We start from the raw sequence: 24,438 nt of genomic DNA on the forward strand, positions 1-24,438 counted from the left end.
GCACAAATACCTATCTAAGTTGACACCTCTATAGAACAAATACCTCTCTACATTGACACCTTTTTAGAACAAATACCTCTCTACATCGACACCTATTTAGAACAAATAACGCTCTACAATGACATCTCTGTAAAACAAAAACCTCTATACACTGACATCTCTGTAGAACAAATACCTCTCTACATTGACTACTCTGTAGAACAAATACCTCTCTACATGGACACCTATTTAGAACAAATTTGTTTGTTTTGGGTTTTTAACACTGTTTTTCAACAGTATTTCAGTCATGTAACGGCGGCCAGTTAACCTAACCAGTGTTCCTGGATTCTGTACCAGTACAAACCTGTTCTCCGCAAGTAATGCCAACTTCCCCACATGAATCAGAGGTGGAGGACTAATGATTTCAGACACAATGTCATTTATCAATCAAATAGTCATGGAGAATATACGCCCTGCCTGAGGATCGAACTCGCAACACCACGATCCGTAGACCAACTCTCTTACCTACTGAGCTGAGCGGGCAGGTCTATTTAGAACAAATAACGCTCTACAATGACACCTCTGTAAAACAAATACCTCTCTACATTGACACCTACACCTCTGTAGAACAAATACCTCTCTACATTGACATCTCTGTAGAACAAATACCTCTCTACATTGACATCTCTGTAGAACAAATACCTCTCTACATTGACACCTCTACAGAACAAATACCTCTCTACATTCTTTTCCGTAGAAAAATTTAGAACAAATAACTCTCTACAATGATGCCTCTGTAAAACAAATACCTCTCTACATTGACACCTCCATAGAAAAATACCTCTTTACATTGACACTTCTATAAAACAAATAACTCTCTACATTGACACCTCTGTAGCACAAATACATCTCTACATTGACACCTCTGTAGAAAAAATACCTCTCTACATTGACATCTCCGTAGAACAAATAAAGCTAAACAATGACACCTCTGTAAAACAAATACCTCTCTACATTGACACCTCTGTAGAAAAAATACCTCTCTACATTGACATCTCCGTAGAACAAATAAAGCTAAACAATGACACCTCTGTAAAACAAATACCTCTCTACATTGACACCTACACGTCTGTAGAACAAATACCTCTCTACATTGACATCTCTGTAGAACAATACCTCTCTACATTGACACCTCTATAGAACAAATACCTCTTTACATTCTTTTCCTTAGAAAAATTTAGAACAAGTAACTCTCTACAATGATACCTCTGTAGAACAAATACCTCTCTACATTGACACCTCTATAGAAAAATACCTCTTTACATTGACACTTCTATAAAACAAATAACTCTCTACAATGACACCTCTATAGAACAAATACAATTCTATACTGACACCTCTACAGAACAAATACAATTCTACACTGTCACCTCTGTAGAACAAAAACCTCTCTACAATGACACCTTTATATAACAAAATACCTCCTTACATTGACACCTCCATAGAACAAATACCTCTCTACATTGACACCTCTATAACAAAAAATCCTCTATACAATGATACCTCTATAGAACAAACACCTCTCTACATTGACACCTCTGTAGAACAAATGCCTCTCTACAATGACCCCTCTATAAAACAAATACCTCTATATTTTGACACCTCTATAGAACAAATACCTCTCTACAATTTTATGTTTATACTATAAAGTAATTGTTCATATTTTCAAATATGAATTTGGTACTGATATATCTTTAAATATCTTGCAATGATTTGCAAACAACTAATGTAACTATTAGCTAGCATATTTCTACCTCAGAGTTGCCTATTCCAACGCAAAAGGGTTAGAAATATAGTACAATGAATTTTGTATAAATGTTTTTCAACAGAGCATATGCAGGATGAATTATGTGTTTTTCTCAAACTGTAACTAACCGTTAACATTTCAAGAATTTCTAGAACAAAATCTATGAAACTGAATTGCTTCAGCATTATAACACTTAACAAAAGCATGGAAAACAGTTGCAGAGAGAAAATAGCAAGAAGTTATGTGGGAAAGTCATTTGGCATCAAAACTATGTGTAATTACAAAACCACAGTAAGGAATTAAAGACAGGAATACACTGCAGAACACCTTGATAAACTATTCGTGCCACTGTACTATTCATAATTTACTTTTAAAATCATACAGTTACTGGAAACACAAATGATGTCAACATTATGTATGACAAATGCACCCCTGAAAATGACTGAATTAATAAAATATAAATTCAAACAAGAGTGCCAGACTGTCACAAAATACGCCCGTCATCGAACTTTGCCTAATTCAAAGGCCATAATCCAAGAATGTCTGGGGCGATTTTGATGGTTATCAAACTTTGCTGAGATATTATGCCCACAAACATTGTTAGCAAGTTTGGTGAAGATCGGATGAAAACTGTTTGACTTAGAGAGTGGACAAGGCTAAATTTGCAGTTTTTCAAGTAATTCATGGGCCATAATCCAAAAGCGCCTGGGGCAATTTGGCTGGTTATCGATCTTGGCTGAGATATTATGCCCACAAACATTGTCAGTAAGTTTCGTGAAGATCGGATGAAAACTATTTGACTTAGCGAGCGGACAAACACGGGTGTTCACATAATACGCCCTGCTCTTTAAGAGACGGGCGTATAAAAAGGAACATACATGTATTGAAACAAGAGATCACAGAGAGATAACTTCTTGCTATTTTCTCTCTGCAATTGTGTTTCTAACCATTGAGCCATTTTTGAATGTTCCAAATTTCAAGACTAGCTCAAGGTCAAAATCAACGTCAAATTTCATTTCAGTACACAACACTGTGCATGTGGTCCAAATTTGAAAGCTGTAGCTTGAGAAATGTGAAAGTAGGTCACAAGATCAATTTCAAGGTCAAAGTTCATTTTGGTATACAAAATTATGCATGTGCTTCAAATTTGAAAGTTGTAGCTTGAGAAATGTGAAAGGAAATACTAGGTAAAAATCAATGTCAAATTTCAAAACACAAAAATAAGCAGGTGGTCCAAATTTGAAGCCTGTAGCTTCAGAAATGTGAAAGAAGGTCACTAGGTCAAAATCAAGGTCAAATTTCATTTCGGAACACGAAACTATGCATGAGGTCCAAATTTGAAGCCTGTACCTTCAAAAATGTGAAAGTAGGTCACTAGGTCAATGTCAAGGTCAAAGTTTTTTCGGTGCACAAAACTATGCATGTGGTCCAAATTTGAAGGCTGTAGCTAAAGAAATGTGAAAGTAGGTCACTAGGTCAAAATCACGGTCAAATTTCATTTCTGAACACAAAACTATGCATGTGGTCCAAATTTGAAGCCTGTACCTTCAAAAACGTGAAAGTAGGTCACTAGGTCAATGTCAAGGTCAAAGGGTTTTTTTTCGGTGCACAAAACTATGCATGTGGTCCAAATTTGAAGGCTGTAGCTACTGAAATGTGAAAGTAGGTCACTAAGTCAAAATCAAGGTCAACTCGTGTCAAGGTTCATCTTGCCACTCAAAACTATACATGTCATCCAAATGGCGGGGCCATATTTGACCCCAGGGTAATAATTTGAATCATCTTGGTAGAGGACCACTAGATGATGCTACATACCAAATATCAAAGCCCTAGGCTCTGTGGTTTTGGATAAGAAGATTTTCAAAGTTTTTCTCAAAATAAATCCATGTAAATTATAAAAATAAACAAAGGGCCATAACTTACTCAATAATTGTTGAACCAGTCTGATTTTCAGGGGGACACAAGTTCACACAACTAGGGTACCAATACATCATTCTGACAAAGTTTGGTCAAAATCCCCCAAGTAGTTTCTGAGGAGATGCGATAACAAGAAATTGTTAACGGACGGACGGACCAACGGCGGACCACGGATGCAGAGTGATTTGAATAGCCCACCATCTGATGATGGTGGGCTATTCAACTACTTTTTGTTTTCCCACTTCTAAAAACTCTGATATGAAATTTGCAGGAATACAAATGATGTAGTTCTAATATGGCTAAGTTAAAGAAGAGGCATAACTCAAAACATTAATAGAACATGAATATGTGCATGTAAACTTCTGGTTGATTATATGTAGCAAGTTTAATCTGAATTGGATGGAAACTATAGGAGAGGTTTGATGGAAACTATAGGAGAGGTTTGATGGAAACTATAGGAGAGGTTTTAGAGCACAAAGTACAGATGTAGCTGTAATATGGCTATGAAAATAAAGGACATATCTCAGAAAATAATAATCAGACATGGAAGTCCCTAAAATTTATGAAGTACACCAAGTTACATCTGATTTAAATGGAAATTGTAGTAGAAATTGGGTGCATAAGATACATATGTAGCTTGAATATGGGCAAGTGCAAAAAAAGGGGCATAACTCAATAAATAGTAACTGAACATGAAAATCCTGACAATATGCACATGTCAACTTCATGCTAATGAAGGAGGGGCTGAGTACATAAGAAAGTGTGATGAATGGACAGACAGAATGACAGACAGACAGTTCAAACACTGGGTTTGGAATAGTTTTTTAATAAAAAAAAAATTATGTCAAGGGATACTACTCACCTGTTCTTTCTGTGGGGTAAGCTCCAGAGTTACATCTCCTTGACTAGATGAGGGTGCCTCAATCTTGAAACTATGGCTACGTTGAATGCCAAGTGACCTGTTTCCTACAGGAGACCGCAGACTTTCTGTCCTACTCAGATTTATTGCTTTTGCTATAATGTCGACTGGACTGGATTTCCCTGAAGAACTACTGCTAGAATTTGTATCCCTCATTTGGAAGATCTTTGCTCTTTCTGACACAGGGGTCAGTTTGACAGAATCTCTGTTTGGTTGATTGGAAGGGGAGTTTGTAGAATCTCGGAGAGCCAGGGATGTATTTCGATCAACAATTCTAGCACTCTGGCTTCGAGAAAGTTTTGTTTCTCTTTGAACACTTACTGGTAATTCACTTGTAACAATAGTTTCTTTATTAGAACTGTCCTGAGATTGAGTTTTGGATTTTTCTCTTTCTGCTGCTAAAGGACTTGGTTTACTGCCAACTTTTCTTAATTTCACTTGCAGCCATTCTGGTTTCTCACTTCCTGAAGAACGTACACTCTGAGATCTACGTATTTCACCCCCAGTACGGAATTTTGCAACAGGCTTTACCTCTTTTACATTAGAACTTTCTAAGCACAGTGAACTCAAGTTAGATCCTGCTTTCACAGTTTTCAATATTTCTTCATTGTTTTTGGGATAGTTTTTAATTTCAGAACCATTTTTGTCTTCATCTGGTTCAGGAAGATTTGCATTATGTTTTCCTCCATAATTCTTATTAATGTCAACCTTCCCTTTGGATGTATGAAAAGCTTTAACTGAAGATTTATTCTGGCTTTCTGTAGAATGACCGTTTGTTAGAAGTCTATTATCCTCAGCATTACTGTACTTGTCTGGCTTCTCTAAATCTATTGATCTCTTAGACTCTTCAGCTTTTATAGATGTATCAATGGACTGTAAGCTTCCAGTCCTTACAAGAGACTTCTCAGAATTTTCCCTCCTTAAAGATCGCAGGCTTCCTTGACGTACAAGCATCACCTTTGATGCCTGAGATTTCGCAACTTGTTTGTGTTCACCTTCCATACTAGGTTCAAACTTTACTGTAAAATTTTTCACTGCTGCAGTCTGGATTGTCTCCTTCTGAACTGTTACTTTTTGTTTTTCCACTTCAGGTGTGAAGCTTTTCTCTGCAGTTACTTTTTGTTTTTCCACTTCAGGTGTGAAGCTTTTCTCTGCAGTTACTTTTTGTTTTTCCACTTCAGGTGTGAAGCTTTTCTCTGCTGTTACTTTTTGTTTTCCCACTTCAGGTGTGAAGCTTTTCTCTGCAGTTTCTTTTTGTTTTCCCATTTCAGGTGTGAAGCTTTTCTCTGCAGTTACTTTTTGTTTTTCCACTTCAGGTGTGAAGCTTTTATCTGCAGTTACTTTTTGTTTTCCCATTTCAGGTGTGAAGCTTTTCTCTGCAGTTACTTTTTGTTTTCCCACTTCAGGTGTGAAGCTTTTCTCTGCAGTTACTTTTTGTTTTTCCACTTCAGGTGTGAAGCTTTTCTCTGCAGTTACTTTTTGTTTTCCCACTTCAGCTGTGAAGCTTTTCTCTGCTGTTACTTTTTGTGGTTCCACTTCAGGTGTAATGCTTCTCTCTACTTGCACATTTTCATCTGAAAAGGGGTAAATACTGCTTTCAAAATCTATATTACTGTAACCGAAGCAATGGAAACAGTAAATTAAACATTTTGGACAATTTTTTCCAGCATGTACAAAATATTCTCATAAAATAAGGAATACTGTGTCTCTTTAGCAACAACAGCTTCTTTAAAACATCAAACTGGTTAATTCTTTTAATAGTGAATAATCTAACAAAAATTCCCAGTGTTCATTACACCAGGAAAAAGGTATTGCAGCAAAAGCTAAAACATTAAAACAGACATTTGTAAAACATCTAGTTTACTCTGTTTGTATGTTCTAAGTTACAAATAACTGACAAATTAATTATTGTTTGTGGAGAAACATAACCCTGAAAATTTGAAATCAGTTTCTGCATTTTGCTTTTTACAAGCATACTATAGTCTGTCTTACATACCATGCACAGTCAGCTGACATGAGGTAGAAATTTCTCCTTTCTCATTGGCTGCAATACATTCATAACAACCTGTGTCTCTGGCACAAGTCTCGCTGATTTCCAGTTCAGCCACATGGTTATTGTATGTCTGCTTGAAATCAAACATCTGTCCAATAATGAGCCCATTTTTCCGCCAAGTAATCTCTGGTTTTGGTTCACCGTTGATGATACATGTTAGTGAAGCCTTCTTGCCGCTGATCACGGTAACATCAGATAGCGGCTGAGTCAAGGAAGGCGCAGACTTCAGTGCTGTACACGATACAATAGAATTACATGAAAAGTGTTTGTAAGCAAATTATGTATGACAGTGCAACCTCAAACACCAACAGACTAACTGAAAAGTGATGAAGGCTAGTGCTGCTGTGATATATTTACTATGTCAATGCTAGTCTAGGTGAAAACAAAATGTCTGCAGTTAAAGATTTCTATTTGCTTTTGAAGGTTTTTTTGTAACACTATCATTATGGTATGTTTTTTTTACAGGAATGTGGAGAAAAACCAAGTTAAAACATGACTCCCCACCATTGCTTAGAGTATCTTTAATAGCAACTTTATGAGTTTTTTGTTGAAAAAATATTAGTAATTTACATTCTGCTTTGAAAATAAATGGGAGTCTTCTTTTATATTACGTACATCTGTCAGTCAATTACAATAAATAATAATTTAATTATCATATTTTGTTCAAGCATGTTTGATGATTTAGAAATTCTTTTATTTGATGTAATTATAAAGCATTCAAAATTTATATGACATCAAACTATCATTAATCAAATAAGTAAAAGTAAAGTTCAGTTCTACCTTTGACAACAAGGTGACAATGTGCTGAAACTTTCCCTGAAGAATTTTCTGCTAAACATTCAATTTTCCCGCTGTCTCCCACAGTTACTTTCCGTATAACCAACATGGCTACCCTTCCATCAAAAGACATCCTGTGACGACCATCCTCTGTGACCTTTGACCCATCACGATACCAGGTAATATTTACTTCCGGAGAACCGATAACCTCACAATCAATGATAACAGGGTCACGTTCATTGGCTATAGTTGTTTCCGGCTTTTTCAAGAACACAGGATAAACTACATCAGGAGATTCTGACTCTGAAATTGTCCAGTCAAAAATTAATGTCGAAAAGAGCTTGAAAATGAATAAATATTTACATCTAACACATATCATTGCATATCATTTTATTTAAGTGTTCACTGGTAACAAGTTGTAAAATTCTATTAAAACATGAAATAAAAAGAAAATTATTTACATTAAATACATGTTTTTCACCATGAACACGTATCTTACTTTACACTTGTCACATGTCACTCTTGAAAATATTTGCATCTAGTGTTACCTGTGAAATTATCAGAATTTTCAATGCTGAGTGATTGAAAATCTGGTCAATAGTAATAGCTCTGCTGAGTAATTAAAACATTATCCAAAGCTGTATTTCCATCGCACCTTCTACAGTAATAGATTCTTCTTTCATGCATACTTAGAAATAATACAAGGACATGAGGTCCTGAAATCGCTCACTCTTCCCATACCAGTTTGAGTATAATCTTTTTTATTATTTGACATAGTGACCTAGTTTTGAGCTCATGTGACAGTTTTGAACTTGATCTAGATATTATCAAGATAAAATCTGACCATTTCAAGAAGATCCATTGAAAATGGTCTCTAGATAGTCACAAGGTTTTCTATTATTTGAAACTATTGACTAGTTTCTCGAAGGTCGTGACCCTTTTGATTTAATAGATTCTCAGTGAACTTCTCACTAATTTCATGAGATCTCATGAAAAAATGCCTTAAGAGTAAGGTTTTTCTATTTTTATACTTTCTGCCTAGTTTTGACCCCATACCCAGTTCGAAAATGACCAGATATGATCAGTAACTTCAGATCATTTTTGAAGATCATGAAAACTTGCCTCTAGAAAGGTCAAAAGATTTCTAATTTAGACCTACTGACTAGTTTTTCCTTGACCAGTTTCAAACTGACCTAGATATCACCTAAGATAACATTCTTAGGCCAACTTTCAACAGATCCCATGAAAAGTATGCCTCTAGGAGGTCACAGTTTTTGATATTTGACCTACGACCTGTTTCTAGGCACGTGATCCCAGTTCAACTTGACCTGATATCATCAGGGAACATTCTGCCAATTGTTAATGGAGATCATTCACAAGTATGGCTCTAGAGGTCAAAGGTTTTTCTTTTTTTAGACCTTGACCTCGTTTTTGACCCCACATGACCTGTTTCGAATTGACCTAGATATCATCAATGAAATTCAACCACTTTCATAGATCCAGAAAAATATGCTTTGAGGTCACAAAGGTTTTTATTATGACCTACTGACCTAGTTTTTGACGGCACGTGACCCACTTTCAAAGACCCTGAATCTCAAGGTGAACATTCAACCACTTTCATACGATCCATGAAAATGGCCTCTAGAGAGGTCACAAGGTTTTTCTATTATTTACTCTGACCATTTGAGGGCAGTGACCCACTTTCGGACTTGACTAGATATCATCAGGTAAACATTCTGACCATTTCATGAAGATCTCATGAAATATATGGCTCTAGAGAGGTCACATAGTTTTTCTATTTTTAGACCTACTGACCTAGTTTTTGACTGACGTGCCCTATTGAACTAGACCTAGATATATCAGATGAACATTCGTCACTTTCATACAGATCTGAAAAAGTGCCTATTAAGAGTATAGGTTTTTCTATTATTTGATCTACTGACCTAGTTTTTTGAGGCAGTGACCAAGTTCGAACTACCTAGATACATCAAATAAACGTTCTGACATTTTCATGAAGATCTTGTTGAATATATGCCTCTAGAGAGTCACAAGGTTTTTCTATTTTAACCTATGACTAGTTTTTGACGTGCACTGACCCAGTTTCGAACTTGACTGATATCATCAAGGAACATTGACCATTTTCATGAAGATCTTGTGAAAATATGGCTTAGAGGTACAAGTTTTTCTATTTTAGACCTACTGACCTAGTTTTTGAAGCACTTGACCATTTAACTTGACCTATTACATCATCAAAATGAACCATTCTGACCAACTTTCATAAAGATCCCATAAAATGTGACCTTGAGTGGTCACAAGCAAAGTTTTACGACAGTACCACGCACGCACGGACGCAGACGACGGACGCGCGTATCACAAAAGCTCCTTGTACATTTGTGCAGTGAGCTAAATAAATGCTTTTAAGCACATTTATTATATCTAAGCATATGAACTCCCCCTCATCAAAAATTACAGCTGAGTACTTACATCTGTTGTAAGCAGTCCTTCCACGAAATTCTATTGGCAGGGGATTTTTACTTCACTGAACAGATTCATCTATTTATTCTTAGCGTTCCCATGACTCAAATAGCCTTGAGCCTTTACAAACAAATCCTACAAAATGTTAAAAACAATATGTTTTCAAGGATCCCATATTCTCGTACATTCTCACCTTCTACAGTCACTTTACATGAACATCTTTCCTCTCCATTAGAACTCTTTACAGCGCAGGAGTATGTGCCACAATCATCCAGAAATATTTCTGTGATTTCAAGTTTTGCTTCTGTTCCATCAAATGTCTGTTTGAAATCAGAATTACTACGTAGAATAGCACCATCTTTGTACCATAAAACAGTGTCAGTATCTGACACCTGACATTCCAGGCAAAGTGAGTGGCCTTCACAAACTGTGACGTCTGCTAATTTGGTGAAAAATGATGGCAACCCTGAAGTTGTCTCTGTAAAGAGGGAATACAGTTTGGAGAAAGTTCTCCACAAAACACAAACAGTAAAGGCAGTAGTTAAATCTGTGTTACACAATGAAGATAATGTTTCTCAGCAATATTTGTGTGCCTTTTATGTTGAAGTTGGTAGAACTTGCAGAGTGATGAGATTTGCTGTTGCTGGGCACTGTCTCCATGGTGATGTGGGTTTGAGTACTGGTGGGTTCGAGTACTGGGTTCAGTTAAAATAGCATGCATTATTATAAAATTCAACGAAATTTGAAATTATCAACAGCTCTTTTAAATTTATATAACAAGTGTATTTCCATCCGTGAAAATTATATACAGTGACTGCAACATAGTTTGCAGGGAAATACATTGACTCTAAAAGCAAGGTACATCTAAGGGCCAGTCTTTCATTCTTTAAAAACTGGAACCCAAACCATTTTTGCTTACATACATGTTTAAAGTTTGTTTTACTTCAATATCAAAAAAAGTTTTCTTTGATTTTTGCAGCAAGTTTATTTCAAGCTTAACCTACTTTTTATGATTAATCTTCCATTAGTGGATGCAGTTCCCAGTTGATTTTCAAACATACATTTATATTGTCCAGCATCTTTCAAAGAGACTGGATGGATTGTAAGACTTGCTTTCCCTGTATCTGGATCAAAATCCATCTTTACACCATCCTTTTCATTAGACAATAGGTTGTCTCCCCTGAACCATGAGACAGCTGGTAAAGGGGAGCTAATTACAGTACATTCAAGAACAGTAGTGTCCCCTTCTGTGGCTGTTGTCTCTTTCAATGTAGCCTTAACTTCAGGACAACCTGCAAATCAAAACAAAATATATGTACAAAATATTTAATAAATATTCAATAGCAATAGTTTGAATAACGTGATATTCAATCCCTTTTGAAGGTCGGTTTTATGTTTTAATAACTGGTGCTCGTATGACCCCTTTTTTACAGAAGCCCCTTGTGTAATATCAAACACAACAACTACTTACAGAATTGTAGACACAGTAAAACAACCCAACATTCTTCAGTCAGTACATGGTTGTGTAAGAAATATGTGTGAATCTTTGTAAAAATGTGCCTGTATTTTCTGATTATATTATTGTAAAACGTTTCTACTAACACGATTTTTGAAGTTTCCACTACATACACACAAGGGAAAATGACCACATGGTCATTGATGAAACAGTATAATCTATATAATCTTCATAAAGGGTTACCAAAGAAATATTTGTGTAAACTTATTTTAAAATCAGGCCAGCAGTTTCTGACTTAATGATTGTTTTAAAATATTCCACTATATAAATATAGAGAACAGCGACCACACCCCATAGTTGCCATGTTTTTGACTAATCAGAATAATTTGAACATTACACCTCAAATATGTGACCTCTAAATTTGACTTAGGCCTTTCAGTTAGATGCCTAGGACTTACAAGCAACACACTGTCTTGTTCTGGTTAATGTGTTTAGAATATCCATACATGGATAAAGAAGTGACACTCAGATGAAAGTGACCCGAAGTCTTTGAACTCCATGTGGTGCCCCTGATCTGTAAGTAGGGGTTCCGGTCTTGTGCATGACACAAATGGGACAAAATGACATACTGAAAGATGAGGCATAAACCTGTAGCCTCCAAAACTGGTTTTCCAACCAGTAAGGGACTGAAAATACATGTGATAAACTACAATACCTGAGGGACGTCCCAAACGTTTATGGACAGCAGCTATATGACTTGTGGTTGTTTCTTGACAAACTGATGAATCCCTGAAATTATAAATATTGATCAATAAACTAGAACATCATCAAACTTTAAACAACAGCTGTTTCCTGGTACTTGGTAAAACTTATATATCGGTTTGAGCTAAATTAAAAACAACAAGAATGATGCACTCACTGCATGTTTCCTTGAATGAAAGCACTATATAATCATAACCTGAATCCTCCAGAAAGGAAAAATTTCTGATTTTCAGTCTTACTCTATTAAAGGTGATTTTATCAGAATTAATCAAAGTCATGATATATAGACAAAACTATCAAACCCTTCTTTAACGTCTGACTTCTCCGTCACATCAGTATCATAGAGCACATCTTGGATGGATTTCAGCTTTAAGGGGGAGCCATCTGCTGGATCTCGGTTCAACACCACTTTTGCCTCAGATTTATCTCCCCATGTTTCATTTTTAGATACTGACATATTTTCAGTTACAGAACTCAAGTCATGTTCTACTAATTCTGTACCGTCCAAATCTTTCTTGCGTTTTATGTTGTAGTGATTTCGAGTAAAATAGTTAGAACCTCGTGATGTGAGTTTATGTTTTGTTTTCGACACATCTTTTTCATAAACTGAAGAGCTCCCGCCAGGGGAGGTTATCTTCTTTTCAACAACAGTATCAGTTTCACGTGTCTCTGTTCGACTCTGGGTCCTACGGAGTTTTTTCCACTCTGTGATTGTTGTGTCACCCTCTTGCACCTGGCTGACTTCCTGGACAGTTACTGTTCCATCGTCACCATGTATCACCGATATTGCACCATTATCTTCAGGCTTTACTTTTACGTCCAGAGATAAATTGTTGCTTAGCTCAATTTTTGCTGAAAATTATTATACAAAAGATGTTTGAAAGTTCCATTGTTTAACTACATCTGATGCAATTTTAAATCTGGACCATTACCAGTTAAACTAACATCAAACAAAGGTCACAAAATAAAATGGTTAACTGGAAAATCCTTAATTACTTTCTAACTACAACTTTGTTGTCCACTACAATTGATGATATATTTTATGATCATAAACCTTAAATGTCAAACAATTTTGTAAAATTAACTACATCAAAGTTTGAACAATTGTCTTTTTGATAAATAGAAAACCTTAAATGTCAACACAATAAAGAAATAATTGAAAACAAATATATTTTCCTTTGATTTTATTATTGACAAACAGCCTTGCTAGACTAGGTTTGACATTCTATGGTAAGCCTTGCTACTCTAGGTTTGACATTCCATGGTCAGTTATTGCAGAGGGCCCCACTACTCTAGGTTTGATATTCTTCAGTTTAGTATTGCATAAAGACCTGCTATTGTAGGTTTGACATTCCATGGTCAGTTATTGCAGAAGGCCTTGCTACTCTAGGTTTGATATTCTTCAGTTTGATATTGCATTAAGACCTGCTGTTGTAGGTTTGACATTCCATGGTTAGCCATTGCAGAGGGCCCTGCTACTCTTAGTTTGACAGTCTATGGTTTGGTATTGCATAAAGATCTGCTACTCTAGGTCTGAAGTCTATGGTTTGGTATTGCATAAAGATCTGCTACTCTAGGTCTGAGGTCTGAAGTCTATAGTTTGGTATCGCATAAAGACCTGCTACTCTAGGTTTGACAGTCTATGGTTTGGTATTGCATAAAGACCTGCTACTCTAGGTTTGAAGTCTATGTTTAGTATGCATAAAGACCTGCTACTCTGTCATAGTCGTGTTTGTAGCATAGACGCTATCTAGTGTGCAGTTTATGGTTGTATTGCATAGATCGCTACTTAGTTGACAATCATGTTGATGCTAAGACTCTACTCTAGGTTTGAAAATCTATGGTTTGGTATTGCATAAAGACCTGCTACTCTAGGTTTGACAATCTATGGTTTGGTATTGCATAAAGACCTGCTACTCTAGGTTTGATAGTCTGTGGTTTGGTATTGCATAAGGTTTGACAGTCTATGGTTTGGTATTGCATAAGGCACTCTACTTGAGGTTTGACATTCTATGGTTTGGTATTGCATAAGGCACTCTACTTGAGGTTTGACATTCTATGGTTTGATATTACACAAGGCCCTGCTCCTCTAGATTTGACATTCTATGATTCTGGTACTCCATAAGGACCTGCTATTGTAGGTTTGACATTCTATGGTTTTGGTATTGCATAAGGCCCTGCAATCAAAGGTTTGACATTCTATGGATTGGTATTGCACAAAGCCCATCTTCGCTAGGTTTGACATTCTATGGATTGGTATTACATAAGGTCCTGCTCTTCTAGCTTTGATATTCTTTTTTTTTTGTATTTTGCATATAATTAAAATGTACTTGTTGGATTTTTGAAGCAACCAATCTACTGTATTTTTCGGTTACAGTTTCATTTTGATGTGGGCCTACTTTGCAATACGTGGCTCTATGGCTGTGTTTGGGGTGCATTGTGCTTCCAGGAAATCTACCCTTACCTTTTATATTCTATGGATTGGTATTGCAGAGAGCCTGCTATTCTAGCTTTGACATTTTATAATTTGTAATTGTAGGGGGCATACTGCTCTTGTCTTTGTTATTGAAGTAGGCCCACTACTCTAGGTTTGACATTCTATGGATTATTGCAGAGGGCCAACTACTCCAGGTTTGACATTCTATGGATTGTTTTTGCAGAGAGCCCACTACTCTAGGTCTGACATTCTATGGACTGATATTGCAGAGGGCCCACTACTCTAGGTTTGACATTATATGGATTGTTATTGCAAGGGGCCCACAACTCTAGGTTTGACATTCTTGTCTTTGTTATTTCAGAGGGCCCACAACTCCAGGTTTGACATTCTATGGATTGTTATTGCAGAGGGCCCACAACTCTAGGTTTGACATTCTATGGATTGTTACTGCAGAGGGCCCACTACTCTAGGTTTGACATTCTTGTCTTTGTTATTTCAGAGGGCCCACAACACTAGGTTTGACATTCTATGGATTGTTATTGCAGAGGGCCCACAACTCTAGGTTTGACATTCTATGGATTGTTAATGCAGAGGGCCTACAACTCCAGGTTTGACATTCTATGGACTGTTATTGCAGGGGGCCCACTATTCTAGGTTTGACATTCAATGGATTGTTGTTGCAGTGGGCCCACTACTCTAGGTTTGACATTCTATGGATTACTATTGCAGAGGGCCCACTATTCTAGGTTAGACATTCTATGGATTGTTACTGCAGAGGGCCCACTACTCTAGGTTGCAGGTCCAAACTCCAGGTTTTGGTATTATCTGACAGCCCTGCTACTGGAAGCTGGATATTCTATCGTTCGTTTTTCAGACAGACTTGCTACATTAGGTTTGACAATAAATGGTTTGTTGTTGTAAATGACTCTGCTATTGTTATTTTACAATCTATAGTATGTTGTTGCAGATCACCAAGCTATTATTAACTCAACCTATCCTTTACATAAATCAAAATTACCTTCTGATTTTTTAATTCCTGAATTTTGCTGTATTGCACTGCTGCCATTTTCACTTGCTTCAATTACATTTTTTAACTTGATTTCTGCTGTATCAATAATCTCATTGCTTTCTGTATCTTTTTTCACACTGACATCCATTTTGGGTTCATTTTGAACTTTCTCTCCATTAATATCATTTGAAGTGTGTTTTTTCAAATCTTCCTCCATTTCTGAAGATTCACAGCTGTCTTCCTCCAGAATAGGAACATCTGCTGATGAAATATCAGTCATGTCATTCTGTTCTGGGAACTCTTCCACTGCTCCAAGAATTTCAGAGAATGCAGCTTCAATATCCATTGTAGACATTAACTTATCTATATCTTTTGACAATGGCAAAGACTTTCGCTTTTCCTCTAACCAAAGCAGACTAGGACTTAGTCTGCTGTCCTTTTCATGTGTTGTATTCAGCTGTTTCTCTGATTTACCAAACTTCCTGTCTTGACCTTTGATATTGGACTGTAAGTCTCTTTTAAGTCTTTTATCTATATCTTTTGTAACTGCATGTGTTTTACAAGACCTATCTGTATCAGTTTTATCAATGTTTTTACTAGAACCTTGTTTACCCTCTTTAGCAGAACTTGTATCTGAATGGACAGACCAAATTTGTGGCTCAGAATTACTTCTATCTCTTCTCAGATTCACAAGTTTATTCTGTTTATTCCTTTCAACATCTGCCCTTGATACAAGAATATGTGAAGCTTTGGATTTAGCATGTTCATTATCAATATCATGCTCTTTAACTTTTCTGTCACTTTCCTTTCTACCTGCTTTTTCAAAAATCTCACATTTTTCAAATATTCTATTCTTTTTCTGATTTTCTAATTTAATCACTGTATCTTTGAGAAATTCAACTGGTTTCTTTACATCTGTAACAGATTTTGGAATTTCACTTTGTGTCAGAGTTTTTTCAGTTTCTTTACCAGACTTTCTTATAAGTGTTACTCCAGAATTATCATGTTTATCATTTGGCACATCACATATTTTATCCTTGTCTCCACTTTTTCTCCTGACGCTGTCACACTGAGAATGCCTCAGTCTATCATTTGATTCATTTTTCTTGTCAGTGTTTAATTCCTTCAGTGGACTTCCATTAATGGATGCTGAACCGTTCACTGAATTACTCTGAAAGACAGTTTCATGCAAATTTTTAGAATTTTTGGTTTCTTCAGACTTTTTCTCAGTTTCATTCCATCTATCTGAATTAAAACTAGAATGTCTTTGGACAGTTGGTTTACTTTTGTCAGTTCTAGCTTCAGACTGCTTTAGAGTTTCCTTTTTAGCATGTGAATAGTCTCTGTTTGTTTCAGTTTCATGATTCTTCTCTTTTATCTGTCTATCTATGTGTGCATCACGCTTTTCTGCTACACTACAACTACGGAGAACAGTTTGATTGCTCTCAGCAGTTCCATTCACAATTGGTTCTGATGATCTTTGATGAATAAAACTTTGGCTTCTCTTAAGACCTGATTGTGCACCTTCTGAAAAGATAAAAAAGTGACTTATTGACATATGAGACATGTTAAAATTGTACTTTGTACCATGTCAAATAAGAACAAGTAACCTAAAACAAAGAAAGTAACTGCATCTGTTTAAGTATTATATCTTCTGATGAAAAAAAATATTTTATACTTTCTCAAATCTAATCCAAACAACATTGTCTTGAATCAATACATTATTATATCTAATTCTGCATGATAACAGGTAGAATTACCATCATTTCCTTACAAAAAAAAAACAACAACTTGTTAAACCATTTATAGTCTATAAAATAGCATAACTAACCCAGTATGACAAGCTTTCTATTATGTTCAACTGATATTTGAGTTAATTTGTAAAGCAATAAACAAAATATTGACATCCTATTATTATGGCAAATGACATCAAAAACCATTACAAATGGGCACCATTAAACTTAAACACCATGAGCAATAAAACTATGTCAGGTCCACCCTCATTTGTTTATTAGTTAAAGATGCATCAAAAGAAAAACTAAAATAAAATGGCAATAAACAGTTCATGGGCCCCTCATGAAATAAACACAACAAAGATATATATAGGTAACTGCCAATGACATAAACCACATCAGATACAACCTTAAAATATAACTCAAATTTTATTTGTATTATGATTATATATTCTGTGTGCATTATATATAACCAACCTGAAGAAAACCTAAGTGCTTTATTTCGACACATTGAACTTTACATCTTTTATGTTACTTTAAGCATAAATTCTTAAATGTAAGAGCACCCACTCCCTCCCCCTTTTCCATTTTTTAAACATAAGATTTAGTGTGCTAAAAGAAATGTAACACATAAAAAAGTTTAGGTATCAAAATAGAACTATTTAAATAAATAGAAATATTTAAATAAATTCAACTGATCTTACACACAGTGCAGTTTCACTCCAATCTTATTGTAAAAGTCAGACAGAAAAAAATCCTTCTTCATAAAATCCATAACATGAAAGGTTCTTCAGTTGTAAGCTGTGACATGTCTGTATTTTATCATATGTATATAATATTTCCTGTTATTGTCACATTATACAATAGGAACTACAAATGCATTTTTGCCTAGTACACAGTGCAAGGGCACAGCTGTAGGATGATATAGAAAGGGGTTGCATCGCATTTGGCTTCAACACCAAGTCACAGTGCAAGGGCACAGCTGTAGGATGATATAGAAAGGGGTTGCACCACATTTGGCTTCAACACCAAGTCACAGTGCAAGGGCACAGCTGTAGGATGATATAGAAAGGGGTTGCACCACATTTGGCTTCAACACCAAGTCACACAAAAGTCTTACATTTTTCTCAATGGCCAGAAATCACTAATCTTTTATTTTCTATTTAACAACTTCAATGCAGTTAACTTATAGCATTCCAGACAAATAGACAGAATGACTGAAGTATAAAATTGTTCCATATGGAACAGAAGTGTTCGCAACAAAATGTCAAATACACCACCATTACAAAATAAGTGAAATGCAAATGGCTGTTGTAACAACTTGTATATATGACAAAGGTTCTCATTTATTAGCATATAACTGCATACACAATTACTGTTTCATTTTCCACTCATTATTCTCCTAATCTGTTGCCAAGAATTGTCTAAATTACTCCTACATTGGACAATAACATTTTTGAACTGAGCTTTACCACCCTGTAATACTGTGTTTGCCCAGGAAGCAGGCTGGTTTTGTTGCTTTTACTGCAGTTTAATGCCATCGTTCAAAGTATTTCAACTATATATTGCAGTTTCATGCCATTGTTCAAAGTATTTCAACTATATACAGCTGTCAGTTCACCTAAAGCCAGTGTTCTGGATTCCTCATACAACTTCAACACATAAATCAGAATCAGGTGGAGAACAAAAAATGATCTCAGACATATTGTCTTTAGTCAACCTTTATAGAGAACCACTGCCCTGTGACCAGTGTTGACTTTTTCACCTATATCAGAACTGTATATGACTACTGACTTTTACAGAAAACGAAGTATAGAAATAAGAACTATACTTAAGCAAATACTTAAGTTAGTAATATATTGTGCTTAAATAGAAACATAATATTTGTGTGACTGAAATAAGTACTGCAGACAAATACTTCTAATCATAGTATAATATTCTAAGCTATAAATACATTGTTATAGAAAAAATCAACATCAAATAACAACAACTTTATAAGCAATAGCATGATTTTAAAATAACAAACTTAACTAAGTAATTACTTAAGTTTTTTCGCGAAATTGGGGCCAGGACTCAGACCTGTGTGACCTACTGATTATAAATCTTGGTAAGTTTCTGTTATAACTAGATGAAAAAGAGATTATTTTTGATTAGTAAAACTTTTGTCAGGGTCAAGCTCTTTAGAAGATTTTTTTTCATATAATAAAGTTAAAAGTTTTGTAACAATCTGAACTTCTCCTTTTTGCATCTTTATGGTATTCCAATTCTTACGTGAAATATTAAACATGGAAACTAAGCAATAAACATAAAGTGGTTCACTGACTTCTTAACAGTTTGCAAATTTCAAATTTCAAAAAACAGTTTCAAATTTCCTTGACAACAGTAAAATTTATGTTTTTAAAGTGACACACGATCTCCTTGTATTATCTAAACAAAATCTGCACCTATAAAGTTTCATGGTAAATTTAAAATACACTTAAAATGATACAATTATTAAACATCACATCAATTAAAACAAGAAGATAAAAACACACAAGAATGTTTTTCAACAAGAGCATCACTTTGTCTAAATATCCTTATATTAGGACGGGTGGAGAAATAAAGATGCTGAGTGTTGACATAATGAAATACATCAATTACTTTATAAATCAAGGGCCTTAACTCTTGAACTTCTGGTTCAATTAATCCATTCATCAACCTCGACAGAGATCTTAAGGTCTTCACATTTTGTCCAAATATGATGACGAAATGACAGTAGGGTAGAATTAAAAAAAAAACAACACAAGCTTTTTATGTATCAAGGGCCACAAATCTTGATCTTTGGCTCATAATCAAACTCTACAAAGACCTTATGGCCTTATACATCTATCTATGATTGAGAAATAAAAGGTAACCAAACCAATTTTGGACAGACTTACAGATGACAGACATATCCAACAATCCTAAAGCTGTGATTACAAGCACTTTGTACTCAGGTGAGCAAACTTTGTCACCAATACTGTAATATAAAATCTATACATCTGTTTGTCAGAAACCTCTGTCACTATAATACATGTATTTTCTGATATATCAATATCTTCAGATATTCTTTTCACAATCTTAAATGTATGTGCAGTCTCAACACAACTAAGTTAATCCAAATTTCATCTTGCCACCCCAAAACACTGTTTCTCCAACTGAAGTAAGGTGATTAATTCAGGTTCTATTTTACTTCTTTTGACTGTTTTTTCCACACAGCTGAAGTCATAAAATTGATAGGAAAATCTTTTATACACTAGTTTTAAATTTCAAATTTTACCTGACATAACAAATTTGCACTTGGGTTTTATCTAAAAAGAAAAGATTCATATTCTAATAAAAAAGCACAGGAGCTTTAAATCTACAACCTCTTTTTAAAGTGATTTTTAATGATGATATGTTAAACTGTTCCCCCCATGCCATTTTAAAATATTGTGTCATAATGAATTTCATAGACAAGATTTACTACAAAAAGCAAACAAAATACAAGAATCTGTTTTTTAATAAATCCGTACAATGGTTTCTATATTCTCTATAGAACTGTATTTACAGAACTGTTTATAGAACCATATTCTGTAAATGGTAGATTTAACTTTCTGATTCAAAGATAATAAATAATGGTTTAATAATATAAACTTGCATATACAATGACTCTAATAACATTAATAAAAATTCATGTATAACTCAGTTTCAAAGCAAAGTTGCGCAAAATTTTACAATAACTATTAGTTCTGGCATTTTAATAAGCATAACTTATCTCCCCTGAGTAAGGCATGTGGAATTTTATAAACTGATAAACGGGAATAAATAGTACAAGAGAGTATGATAGCCATTTGGTAACTTGGGAATATCAGGTTAACTTGGGCTGTGACAGTCAGGCTAACTTAGGTTGTGATAGTCTGGCTAACTTAGGTTGTGTCTATCAAGTTAACTTAGGTTATGATAGTCAGGCTAACTTAGGTTATGTCTATCAGGCTTAGAGTTATGTTGTGTCTATCAGGTTAACTTAGGTTGTGATAGTCAGGCTAACTTAGGTTGTGTCTGTCAGATTAACTTTGGTTGTGTACGTAGGCTGTGATAGTCAGGCTAACTTAGGTTGTGTCTATCAGGCTGAGTTATGTTGTGTCTATCAGGTTAACTTAGGTTGTGATAGTCAGGCTAACTTAGGCTGTGTCTATCAGGTTAATGTAGGATGTGATAGTCAGGCTAACTTAAAGGTTGTGTTTATCAAGTTAACTTATAGGTTATGATAGTCAGGCTAACATAGGTTGTGTCTATCAGACTAAGTTATGTTGTGTCTATTGGGTTAACTTAGGTTGTGATAGTCAGGCTAACTTAGGTTGTCTCTATCAGATTAACTTTGGTTGTGTAAGGTAGTGATAGTCAGGCTAACTTAGGTTGTGTCTATCAGGCTAAGTTATGCTGTGTTGTGTCTATCAGGTTAACTTAGGCTGTGTTTGTCAGGCTAAATTATGTTGCATCTATCAGGTATACTTAGGTTATGTCTATTAACTTAGGCTAACTTTAATGCTGTGTCTCTCAGATTAACATGGGTTGTATCTATCCTGATAAGGTAGGTTGTGTTAGGTTGTGTCTATGAGGTTAACTTAGGTTGTGTCTAAGACATTAACGTAGGTTGTGTCTATGAGGTTAACTTAGGTTGTGTCTAAAACATTAACGTAGGTCGTGTCTATCCTTATAATGTACCGTATTTTCCCGTATTAACGCCCCCGGGGGCGTTACATTTTCCAAAGAGGGGGTGTTTATTTGAGGTAAAAAAAAATAAAAAATGAAAATTTTTACAAAACTTAATAACATCGTATAAACTAGCTGTAAAGTGTTTCTGTGTTGTTTAATTAGTTTAATCCCCTCCAAAACATAATTATTTGGCATCCAATTTAAAGCAGTGTGTCTTTTATGCATTTAAATACGGTATCGATACCTCGTGTATTCCATGTCTGGCTTTTTGACACGCTCGCGACACTACACATTACGTCATGACCCAAACAGCTGTGTACTCCGATAACATTTTCCTTAGCGCAATACACAATGTCAATGGTTTGACACGCTGCTGTGCCTGCTTTTAAATTAAAAGTTCTTAAAACTGCCGAAGAAAAGGGTATATCGTAAACACATTGCTGCAAGTTTGTTTAAAGTCGGCAGGAAGCGTGTGCGCGAGTGGTGTAAAAACAAATCAAAAATGTATTTACCGTTTAATTTTCTGTTTGATGATTGGGTACGTACCGTACGTAGTACAAATGTTTTGGACTTACGGTACATGGACTGTTTAAAAGTGTGTTTAATTTTTAATACATTGGACTTTAGTACCGTAAATTAATTATTATATGGACTTATAAAAATGAGGTAGGTGATTTTTTTTCCCGTTCTTGTTGACTTTTTTCCCCTCCAAAATGGGTGGGGGGCGTTAATTAGAGGGGGGGCCTTAATTTGGGAAAATACGGTAGGTTGTGTCTATGAGGTTAATGTAGGAACTGTGTCTATCATGTTAACTTAGGTTGTGTCTGTACCAAAAGATAACTTGGAGGTTGTACACGTGGGGTTAATGCCAAAAGGTACCATATCCTTCTTTAATTATCAGCACTTGGTACCTTTTGGCATTTACCCCACGATATGTACCAACAAGTAACTTGGACCCAGGTTAATTTACACAAACTCACACAGCATGTACAGCCAGGGAAGTAATTCATGAAGTTATCTATTAAGGGAAGTAAATGCATGCAGTTTATCTACTGTTTTGAAGTATTTAGTTCAGAAATTTAGTTATGTTTGGTACAAATTACGTAAAATATAATGTATGAGACAATTCAAATTGTCAAGCAGATCAATAATTTTGCCTTCTTGAGCAATATCCAATTTGCCATCTTTATAAGGAAATTCTCGCAATCTCACTACTAAGCTGACAGGCTAGGCTAGTCACACCTCCTTCCTCAACAACAAACCATGTATGTAAATAAACCCAGGAGAAAGAACATTAAAAGTTTCAATCATTCAAAATTAAAACTAATCAATCATGTTCGCATTCCAAACAGTCCTGTGTTGAAAACAGATTAAAGTTCTCCACACTTGAAAAATCAGAAATCTACAGGTTATAAAACAGTAATAAATGATGCAAGCTGACCCGCATGTCTATATATTATTTCAATCACAAACTGACCCATTTTCAATGAAATTTTATCTTTGAAATTCAAACAGAACTGCTTTCCATTAAAATGCTCTTTTGACTCAAAGACATTTTCAGACTCTTCCATCAATATAAAATGAACATACCTACCATCAACTTTTTTATCTTCAAAAATCTTCTATAACTATCCTTTTTTTAAAAAACAAATCTATGATAACTAACTAAAATAATATCTCCATCTTGACTATTTTCCTACCATCTCGGATGTTACAGTACAGTTATCCTCAGTATTTTTGTCCCTATTTTGAATCCCTCACATTCATTTTTCTCATTCCCTTAAACCACAATTTTCACTTAGTTCACATTAATAATAAATTAAAGTGGTACTACAACTACAGGCTGTAGGTAGTCCCATCTGATAATAACCATAACTGGCAAAAAATCCTCAATCAGCAAAATATGTTACCTCAGACCAATCCCAAGCTTGCTATCAAGTAAACTAAATTACATTTTTTACCATCCAAGTCATGTTATAAAAGTGTCATATTTTGCAATTATGTCAAAGATAAAGGGTACACAGTTACAAAAATTCTAAAAAACATCAAAGAGATAAACAAACAGTCTGAAACTCAGATACCTAAATCTTTATCTTATATTTATAACTTTACTAAAAATGTTATGATATTGCATAACAATCTAAACCAATCAGTGACTTACCTTTTTAAAGCCAAAAAAAAGAAAAAAAAAAAGAAAAAAGATTAGATATCTTTGCAAATCTAAGGTAACACTTTAATTTTAAAAGTTCAAAAAGTTAAAAGTCAAAAGTCCAGAAATCCTTTAACACGATCAAAGTCACAATGAATCACTGTACACGGTATATGATGCTGAAACTTTCTTGTCTTTTTTTATTCAATCCATTCACATTATAATTATTTTAATTAAATCCCACCATGA

At 35.0% G+C, this 24,438-nt stretch overlaps 1 protein-coding gene across 6 annotated transcripts in view; it reads right to left on the reverse strand.

The window, feature by feature from the left end:
• The window catches only part of LOC123533205 (titin homolog), a 195,083-nt gene that overhangs the window by 65,155 nt on the left and 105,490 nt on the right, over nucleotides 1-24,438 (reverse strand). For all 6 annotated transcript variants that reach the window (XM_053519533.1, XM_053519537.1, XM_053519536.1 and 3 more), the window contains exons 6-13: nucleotides 15,601-17,118; nucleotides 12,448-12,997; nucleotides 12,099-12,172; nucleotides 10,932-11,219; nucleotides 10,121-10,405; nucleotides 7,456-7,755; nucleotides 6,619-6,906; nucleotides 4,566-6,196 (exon numbers count right to left, since the gene is read on the reverse strand). In XM_053519533.1, coding sequence (XP_053375508.1) covers nucleotides 4,566-6,196; nucleotides 6,619-6,906; nucleotides 7,456-7,755; nucleotides 10,121-10,405; nucleotides 10,932-11,219; nucleotides 12,099-12,172; nucleotides 12,448-12,997; nucleotides 15,601-17,118 — 4,934 coding nt within the window. The remainder of the gene's footprint in view (nucleotides 1-4,565; nucleotides 6,197-6,618; nucleotides 6,907-7,455; nucleotides 7,756-10,120; nucleotides 10,406-10,931; nucleotides 11,220-12,098; nucleotides 12,173-12,447; nucleotides 12,998-15,600; nucleotides 17,119-24,438) is intronic.

The sequence above is a fragment of the Mercenaria mercenaria genome, chromosome 12, assembly GCF_021730395.1.
Source record: "Mercenaria mercenaria strain notata chromosome 12, MADL_Memer_1, whole genome shotgun sequence".
NCBI lineage: Eukaryota > Metazoa > Mollusca > Bivalvia > Venerida > Veneridae > Mercenaria > Mercenaria mercenaria.